Below are 9,852 nucleotides of genomic sequence, written 5' to 3'. Positions count from 1 at the left end.
AAGTAAAAATATCTTTGTCCTTTTTAAATATAAGTCAAAAGTAAAAATTCATTTTAAATATAAGTAAAACGGTCTTGGTTCCACCGCTGAGTTCGCATCTAGAATCTTTCCAATTTGATACACATACACATGTATATTTTTACAAAAACTTCACACTATGAACACCATCTATGACGGCATTATAGATGGTGCTGTGTATTTTACTTGATCTGCATATAGGTCTGTATCATTAAGATCACAGCCTCCTGCTAGATAGATACACCAGAATTTATTGAATTCCCTGCCACTGGACATTTCTGTCTAACATTCAGACAATGTAAACAACACCTAAAACAACATTTTTGTGTATCTCTGGTACAACCGTTTCCTTAGGATAAAGTTCTGGAAATGGAACTGCAAGGTACAAGAGATTATGAATATTTTAAGGCTTTACACCATCGTCTTCAGGCTGCATCTGTTACATCTTGCTTCCAAACAAATTCCTCTGTGTAGCCAATGCCCAGTTCACAGCTTTCGGCACAAGTGAAGATGGCCAGGACACCCCAGTCGACACTGCGGCCCCGTCTGTCGGCCTTCAGGTGGTTGAGAAGCTGAGGCATGACCTGGGAAAAGGACAGCACAGTCAGAGCCACAGACCAGGCCTCCCTGCCAGGGCGGCCGCAGGGTCCTGATCGCCCAGCTCTGTCTCCACCTTCCACAGCGAGGCTGCAGACACTACACTGGTAAAAACAGACCAGAGCCGTCTTCACAGACCAGGCCTCCCTGCCAGGGCGGCCGCAGGGTCCTGATCGCCCAGCTCTGTCTCCACCTTCCACAGCGAGGCTGCAGACACTACACTGGTAAAAACAGACCAGGCCTCCCTGCCAGGGCGGCCGCAGGGTCCTGATCGCCCAGCTCTGTCTCCACCTTCCACAGCGAGGCTGCAGACACTACACTGGTAAAAACAGACCAGAGCCGTCTCCACAGACCAGGCCTCCCTGCCAGGGCAGCCGCAGGGTCCTGATCGCCCAGCTCTGTCTCCACCTTCCACAGCGAGGCTGCAGACACTACACTGGTAAAAACAGACCAGGCCTCCCTGCCAGGGCGGCTGCAGGGTCCTGATCGCCCAGCTCTGTCTCCACCTTCCACAGCGAGGCTGCAGACACTACACTGGTAAAAACAGACCAGGCCTCCCTGCCAGGGCGGCCGCAGGGTCCTGATCGCCCAGCTCTGTCTCCACCTTCCACAGCGAGGCTGCAGACACTACACTGGTAAAAACAGACCAGGCCTCCCTGCCAGGGCGGCCGCAGGGTCCTGATCGCCCAGCTCTGTCTCCACCTTCCACAGCGAGGCTGCAGACACTACACTGGCAGAAACAGACCAGGCCTCCCTGCCAGGGCGGCCGCAGGGTCCTGATCGCCCAGCTCTGTCTCCACCTTCCACAGCGAGGCTGCAGACACTACACTGGCAGAAACAGACCAGGCCTCCCTGCCAGGGCGGCCGCAGGGTCCTGATCGCCCAGCTCTGTCTCCACCTTCCACAGCGAGGCTGCAGACACTACACTGGTAAAAACAGACCAGGCCTCCCTGCCAGGGCGGCCGCAGGGTCCTGATCGCCCAGCTCTGTCTCCACCTTCCACAGCGAGGCTGCAGACACTACACTGGTAAAAACAGACCAGGCCTCCCTGCCAGGGCGGCCGCAGGGTCCTGATCGCCCAGCTCTGTCTCCACCTTCCACAGCGAGGCTGCAGACACTACACTGGCAGAAACAGACCAGGCCTCCCTGCCAGGGCGGCCGCAGGGTCCTGATCGCCCAGCTCTGTCTCCACCTTCCACAGCGAGGCTGCAGACACTACACTGGCAGAAACAGACCAGGCCTCCCTGCCAGGGCGGCCGCAGGGTCCTGATCGCCCAGCTCTGTCTCCACCTTCCACAGCGAGGCTGCAGACACTACACTGGCAGAAACAGACCAGGCCTCCCTGCCAGGGCGGCCGCAGGGTCCTGATCGCCCAGCTCTGTCTCCACCTTCCACAGCGAGGCTACAGACACTACACTGGTAAAAACAGACCAGGCCTCCCTGCCAGGGCGGCCGCAGGGTCCTGATCGCCCAGCTCTGTCTCCACCTTCCACAGCGAGGCTGCAGACACTACACTGGTAAAAACAGACCAGGCCTCCCTGCCAGGGCGGCCGCAGGGTCCTGATCGCCCAGCTCTGTCTCCACCTTCCACAGCGAGGCTGCAGACACTACACTGGTAAAAACAGACCAGGCCTCCCTGCCAGGGCGGCCGCAGGGTCCTGATCGCCCAGCTCTGTCTCCACCTTCCACAGCGAGGCTGCAGACACTACACTGGTAAAAACAGACCAGGCCTCCCTGCCAGGGCGGCCGCAGGGTCCTGATCGCCCAGCTCTGTCTCCACCTTCCACAGCGAGGCTGCAGACACTACACTGGTAAAAACAGACCAGGCCTCCCTGCCAGGGCGGCCGCAGGGTCCTGATCGCCCAGCTCTGTCTCCACCTTCCACAGCGAGGCTGCAGACACTACACTGGTAAAAACAGACCAGAGCCGTCTCCACAGACCAGGCCTCCCTGCCAGGGCGGCTGCAGGGTCCTGATCGCCCAGCTCTGTCTCCACCTTCCACAGCGAGGCTGCAGACACTACACTGGTAAAAACAGACCAGGTCTCCCTGCCAGGGCGGCTACAGGGGTCCTGATCGCTCAGCTCCCAGTCTCCACGTTCCACAGCGAGGCTGCAGACACTACACTGGCAAAAACAGACCACAGCCGTCTCCACAGACCAGGCCTCCCTGCCAGGGCGGCCGCAGGGGTCCTGATCGCTCAGCTCTGTCTCCACCTTCCACAGCGAGGCTGCAGACACTACACTGGTAAAAACAGACCAGGCCTCCCTGCCAGGGCGGCTGCAGGGGTCCTGATCGCCCAGCTCTGTCTCCACGTTCCACAGCGAGGCTGCAGACACTACACTGGTAAAAACAGACCAGGCCTCCCTGCCAGGGCGGCTGCAGGGTCCTGATCGCCCAGCTCTGTCTCCACGTTCCACAGCGAGGCTGCAGACACTACACTGGTAAAAACAGACCAGGCCTCCCTGCCAGGGCGGCTGCAGGGTCCTGATCGCCCAGCTCTGTCTCCACGTTCCACAGCGAGGCTGCAGACACTACACTGGTAAAAACAGACCAGGTCTCCCTGCCAGGGCGGCTGCAGGGGTCCTGATCGCTCAGCTCTGTCTCCACCTTCCACAGCGAGGCTGCAGACACTACACTGGTAAAAACAGACCAGGTCTCCCTGCCAGGGCGGCTGCAGGGTCCTGATCGCTCAGCTCCCAGTCTCCACGTTCCACAGCGAGGCTGCAGACATTACACTGGTAACTTACGAACAATCTAAAAATACTTTGCAGCTCTGTGTTTCTTTACAGCCCCTCTTTCTATTTCGTGTCCTCTTATCTGAGAAAGAAGTTCCCAAGTATAATATTGGCTAATCTGTTTAACCTGGCTGTTAACCCAATTATTTTTTATTAATAATAATGCCACAAAAATAGGGCAGAGGCTTCTATCTGGGCAACTTTTATTTTGTGTTATTTACAACCTGAATAGCAGATGCCGTTACTATGACTCTGAAAAACACTACTGTAGTAGAATACAAAAAGATAATCCACTGACGCATTTGTTTAGACTAGAAAGGGGTCTGAGGGGTCCGTGGTCTCCTGGGATGAGTCCGAGGCAGCGCTGCCACCACTGCGATCAGACTGCTGTACACGCGCTCCCTCCAGTCTGTCTGGGGTCAGTCCTCAAATTACCCTTTCAACTGTAAGAACAACTATGACGTTATAATGTTAGTGAATCGACAGTTCAAGAGTCGTTTCCACCCAACTCAAATGGATCCTGATGCTAATAATCTCTTTCTAGCAAGAAAAATTTTATTTTAATGATCACATTCATCTGTTCTAACAAATCCACAAACCAAGACTAAACAGAGCAAGGGTTCTAAAACACTCCTCTCACAAAGACTGAAGCTATTTTAAATTATAAAGGTAACAACAGAGGCACTAAAAATAACGATATAACCACACTGGGAAGCAGGGGACAGTCCAGGTGGCACAGGTGACATTTAAATCCTCACTACTGCAGAAGTCGGTCAGCAGATAATGTCTAAAAACTAGCAAACTGATAAATCTCAGAAAAAGCAAGCAAGTTAGAGGCAGAAATAACTTCCAGATTAACCAGTAAAGGATAATTCCCTCCTTGGAACAAACTGTAAGGTGGGGCAGAAACTACTAATTGTCCTTAAAGGGCACCTTCCATACATAGTACCCATAGGAACTCTTGCACATAGATTACTTTGACAAAGTTTTTTAATATTTAATCGGGTAAATATATACTAAAATATTCCTTTTTAAGATCCTACCTGGAATTCAAATAATCTCTTAGCACCACAGGGGCAATCTGGAATATCCTTTTCTTGAGGGATATTTTCACCAGAGATCCAGAGCGGGACAATCCCTCTGCCGTATCTGAGAACCTAAAATCAATTAGGATCAGTTTAACTCACCAACACCTCATGTGACCTGAGGATCATCTCGAGAAACTTTGTACATACTCTGACAATTGATGAAACGCTTATCTGAAAACCAGTTTCCTGTCTGCCCCTCCCCCACTCCCTGCGCGCACGCGCACACACGCACGCGCACACACGCACACACACACACACACACTGGGCACCATCAATGCCTGCCTCAGTATCGTCAAAGTGATGCTTTCAGCTCATCTGATTCAGGTTATCAAAAGTATTTTTCTTAGATGACAATATGGTTAGACTCTGAATTCTATAGTTATTTTGTAAAGAGACTAACAATAATTCTATTTCCCTATTACCAGGTTGTGAATACAAAATGCAGCCCAGTGTCTCTGCTTACCTTCACACAGATAAGGAACCTCAGTTGCCAATTTTGAAAAGAACAAATACCAAATGAGATACAGTTTTAAATACAACAGAAGTAAATTTCACTATAATAAGATCTTATGTAACAACTGAGTGATTTTCCTAGATGTTTCTTGTTAAAAAAGAAATACACATTGCTAAAAACTGCCTTCTCAGAAGAAGACTCTTGAGAGTCCCTTGGACTGCAAGGAGATCCAACCAGTCCATTCTAAAGGAGATCAATCCTGGGTGTTCATTGGAGGGACTGATGCTAAACTGAAACTCTAATACTTTGGCTACCTCATGCAAAGAGTTGACTCACTGGTAAAGACTCTGATGCTGGGAAAGATTGGGGGCGGGAGGAGAAGGGGATGACAGAGAGTGAGATGGCTGGATGGCATCACTGACTCGACGGACATGAGTTTGAGTGAACTCTGGGAGTTGGTGATGGACAGGGAGGCCTGGCGTGCTGTGATTCATGGGGTTGCAAAGAGTCGGACACAACTGAGCGACTGAACTAAACTGAAAAACCGCCTTCTCAGTATTTAGGACCTAGATCTATTCTTCCTATAAGCTGCTGCTGCTAAGTCTCTTCAGTTGTGTCCGACTCTGTGCAACCCCATAGACGGCAGCAGACCAGGCTTCGCCGTCCCTGGGCCTCCAGGCAAGAACACTGGAGTGGGTTGCCATTTCCTTCTCCTATAAGCTCCTGAGTATTTATCTGCTCCAGTGACTGGCTTATGGGAATTTTCCAAAGTCTTTAGTGGTTTATATTCATGGTGAGGGAAGTTAAGGGAATAGTTAATGGAGGAAAACAGGCAGAGCGAAACATCTGCTGCACATTTACCGTAAGTCTATGATCTATCTGCACATTTACCGTAAGTCTATGATCTATCTGCACATTTACCGTAAGTCTATGATCTATCTGCACATTTACCGTAAGTCTATGATCTATCTGCACATTTACCGTAAGTCTATGACCTACCTTAATCCTCAAACCACTTTTCTTCTCCCTACACTGTAGATACAACTACATCAGAAGGCCAAAAGGTGACTCAAGGAGCCAGGAATCCTCACAACACCAAACCCATAATTCTTTCCACAAAGCCAGTGATTTCTCTATTAATGTGTCACGTTAATTTTTATAAGTCAAAGGTCCCTGTTGGAAATATGGGCAAAAATTTCCTTTCTGTCTTCCCATTATTGTCTGAACTCCATGTGTTACAGGCAACAAAGATGTTTATCTCTGATTGCTGACAGTTTTAGAAAATGACTATATGATACACAATGTAACCTTCAGTCTTTCTGTAACTATTAAAAGGATCAGCACGGCAAACACCTTTCCTTACGGACCACCTGTTTGAAGGAATCCTATAGACAAGAGACTAACTTTATTAGAAAGAGTTACTTCTACACTGGTGTGGTTTTTTTGGGGGGGGCGGGAGGTGGCGCACACCATGACTTTTGGGATCTTAGTCCCCCCACCAGGGATCGAACCTGGGCCCCCAATAGTGGGAGTGCAGAGTCCTAACCACCAGACCACCAGGGAATTCCCAACTTAAGATTCAAACCCCTACACCACTTGAAAAGAACAGAAGAAGGAGCTATATAAGTTCCATTTTACCTGTTCTGGTTCAAGGGATATTTTATTTTTAAACTTCTGGAAAATTCTATCTTCCCTAGATTCATGTTTTGCCATGGATTCCAATTCTTCCTCATGTGCTTCATCTGAAAAATCATCAACATTACTATTATGGCAACAGGAATAACCCACATGTCTTAACAATAAACACATGCTGAGGAAAGCCAGTTTTTAAACAACCAACTTAGTGTTAAATCAGACAGTAAAGGCCTGATGTTTTTTTTATAGGCTTTCCCTGTTTTGGTTCATTAACATCTGTGCTTTAAGACTACCTGACTTTCCAGGTACTCCATGAAGCATTATTATTCTGCTGGTTCTTTAAAGAGCTTCTCCTTAAACCTTCAAATTAAGAATAGACCCCCAGGCTCAGAACTGCTGTAGCCAGCACTGAAAAGGATACCCCCAAATCATAAGCCCTTCTAATCCCTACTGCCTTTCACTTGTCCGGACTCCATCTCCAGTTCCCTTCTGCCCCATCGCTGCTGTCCCAGCTGGCACACTCACTCAGTCGTCGCAGGCTCACTGGACTGGTCAGCTCACACTTTCACTCTCACCTCTGGACCCCAGCTACCTGACTCACCCTGTCCTGAACAGGCGAGTCTCTGTAACTCAGGGTATTTCTGATATCCTGAATGTGAACTATAAGCCAGTAAGCTGACATTCTAATGTAAAATTTAATTTAGATTCTAAAAGTCTACATTCTGTGGTGGTTAAGAGATCAAGTTCTAAAGTCAATAAGATGTGAGCTCAAACTCCAGTTCTAAAACTTGACTTTGGTCAGTTATATGCCCAAACAAGTTATACCCAAAACCTCAAATTCCTCACTGCAAGATGAGGTACTGTTTTCAATGTATTGTTCTGATGCCAAAGTCTCAGTGAGATCATGCACAGAAGGCCCATGGTATGTGCTGTACAACACGGTACGTGTTGGAGAAATGCTGGCTCCTAGTGAGTCTCAGCACAGGCACTGCTCTAGCACGTGACCACTGTAAAGTAACTGACAGAATCATGGAACTGAAGCTTGCCAGGGAAGAGGACGCCTGCCACCCACCAAACACTGCAAGGCACTCTCATGTTTCTCAATTTGAGAAACAAATCTTGGAACCAGATAAACTTTCCAAGTTTCCAGCATCTTGTGCAGCCCCACCCAACTGACCACCTGGATACACCCTGCGACACTTCACAGGAATCAAAATATACGTTATATATGCCAAGAAGGGAAGTACAGAAAGGATATCTTGAAATGAGGCAGTATTTTAAAAGTACAGGTTGAAGCCTCCCAGTGAGTTATTCAGTGCTTCTCTTCTTGGCATATTGAGCCCTTCCTTTTAAGTGTTATATTCATTCACTCACTTAACGAATGAGTTTTGAAACAGATTTCTTACCCATGCTTCCTATAGTCTCTGATTCATCATCTCTTTCCACAACTTCAGGCATAATCTCATCTTCTGTTTCTATTACAATTTCAAATTCTGGAAAAAGGAAGTCGTGATCTGGAACTGTATTGTCCAAATTGTCTGAAACAAAAAAAGGTAACTAGCATCATTAGTGATCATTTAGTTTTGAAAATCAAATAATTTCCTTTTTCTGAAATGTATTCCATGTCATAACAGTCTTCCTTAGAAACTAACATATGTAGCTTCAGCATTTTAGAATATGGTTCATACATTAAATGACTATATTAAGGCATGGTTGGGATGTGAGTGGGTGAGAACTCACAGCTCCTTCTTTATAAAGATGTTCATGTCACTAGCTAACCAAAACACTGAAAATTATTACACCTTTTCTAATGTTAACCTTTATCCTCAAAATGAAAGATTTGGCCTATAGACACGAGGAAACTGAGCTGATATTTAAAAGTAAAAACAGAATCGACTGACCTGTCTGTGCACAAGCCTGCTTATGTCCTAATCTCCAGTCCAGGCTCTGATGCTCCTTACTGCAGTAATGTGCCTTGTGACATCTGGAGCATCTTTTGGGGCCTGAACAGCCACAAACTCTGCAGAGCTGTGCACCAGACTTGAGCTGGAGATACACAGACTCTCCTGTCTCTGACGGAGGATCCTCAGAAGGTGGCTCATAGGAGTAGAAGTCATTTCTCCTGGGCAGCTGATTTCTGAAAACTAAGGGGAGAGAAGGAGAACTGTTAATGAATGATTTAAATAAAACAATATAGCAATTCAAGTATTTGAGCCTTCACAGGGGGACTGAAAAAGACATTCATTTTTTAAAAAGAAAAACTGAAGACAGTTTTACCGTGCAAAGAGCTTCTTTTTTGGAAACGGAGAAAAGAACGAGAAACTTTTACAGTTCACACACCTAAGTATGCTCTTACAGTTTATTCAAATTAAGAATAATAGGTAAAGTCAGACTACAGAAACATGAAAAACCTGTTGGGATCCACCTTTCCGGAAAGTGACAATTTCTACTGCCTGAAAGTAACCTACCACACCTATTACCTACTAATTAACCAGGAGGCTGGCGGCTAGCAGTGAGCGACCACCCGCGACGCCCCCACACCCGCAAGTGCTCGCGGGGTTCCGGGGGAGAGGCCGGCGGGGTAAGGGGAAGCCGGGTGGCTTCCGGGGGAGAGGCCGGCGGGGTACGGGGGAAGCCGGGCGGTTTCCGGGGGAGAGGCCGGCGGAGTACGGGGCAGGCCGAGGGCTTCCGGGGCCCGACCCCGAGCAGAGGCCGCGGCCGCTCACCGCGCAGGCCGCAGCAGCACGGCGGCGTCCGGCAGCAGAAGAGGAAGAGACAGCGGTGGAAGGCGTCGGCGCGGCCCGACAGCGGCGCGTACACCTGCAGCAGGAAGGCCATCGGGCGGCCACACAGCGGGCAGGCCAGCTCCGGGGGCCCGGGCAGCCCGGCCGCACTCAGCCACGCCGGCCGGCCGCCCACCTTGCTGGGGAACTGCTCGCTGCGCAGCCGCCACGACGGCGCCGCCTCCACGAAGCCCAGCTCCGCCAGCGCGGCGCTTGGAGACGCCATGGCGTGGTGTGCAGGCTACTCGTGCCGCTGAACCGCCGCCGCCGCCGCCGGAAGTTGGCGCCGGAAATGCGGACGGCGGGCCAGACGTGATTGGACGACAGCGCAGAGGGGGCGGGACCACGGGGGGCCGGATTGGGCGGGCTCACTTATACCCGGTTTCCGGTCCCTGCCTGGGGCTGAACAGAAAATGTCAGGTGCTTTGTTAAGTTCCATTCAGTGGTTCAGTCGGGTCCGACTCCTTGCGACCCAATGGATTGCAGCACGCCAGGCTTCCCTGTCCATCACCAACGCCCGGAGAGAGTTGAGCTCAAGCTC

At 49.7% G+C, this 9,852-nt stretch overlaps 1 protein-coding gene across 2 annotated transcripts; it reads right to left on the bottom strand.

The window, feature by feature from the left end:
* Window positions 1-248: 248 nt before the first annotated feature.
* LOC129556542 (uS5 assembly chaperone PDCD2-like) lies at window positions 249-9,589 on the bottom strand. 2 transcript variants are annotated; one of them, XM_055426779.2, is made up of 6 exons: window positions 9,255-9,589; window positions 8,430-8,672; window positions 7,935-8,066; window positions 6,532-6,635; window positions 4,395-4,508; window positions 249-602 (listed from the first exon to the last, which is right to left on the bottom strand). In XM_055426779.2, the coding sequence occupies exons 1-6, from the start codon at window positions 9,535-9,537 to the stop codon at window positions 444-446; spliced, it is 1,035 nt and encodes a 344-aa protein (XP_055282754.1). In that variant the 5' UTR covers window positions 9,538-9,589; the 3' UTR covers window positions 249-443. The 2 variants fall into 2 exon arrangements, with proteins under 2 accessions (XP_055282754.1, XP_055282755.1); XM_055426780.2 differs by lacking the exon at window positions 4,395-4,508.
* Window positions 9,590-9,852: the final 263 nt, after the last annotated feature.

The sequence above is a fragment of the Moschus berezovskii genome, chromosome 13 (assembly GCF_049115385.1).
Source record: "Moschus berezovskii isolate FMDL1 chromosome 13, NW_MosBer_1.0, whole genome shotgun sequence".
In the NCBI taxonomy this organism is placed as follows: Eukaryota; Metazoa; Chordata; class Mammalia; order Artiodactyla; family Moschidae; genus Moschus; species Moschus berezovskii.
This window is presented reverse-complemented; position numbering and strand designations above follow the sequence as displayed.

Excerpts from the sequence above, each read along its gene's own strand:
- LOC129556542 (XM_055426779.2), bottom strand. The coding sequence starts at position 9,537 with ATGGCGTCTCCAAGCGCCGCGCTGGCGGAGCTGGGCTTCGTGGAGGCG. Across the intron at positions 8,673-9,254 it reads GTGCTGCTGCGGCCTGCGCG|TTTTCAGAAATCAGCTGCCC; the intron begins GTGAGCGGCCGC and ends CTCTCCCCTTAG. Across the intron at positions 603-4,394 it reads AGAGATTATTTGAATTCCAG|GTCATGCCTCAGCTTCTCAA; the intron begins GTAGGATCTTAA and ends TCCTTTTCCCAG.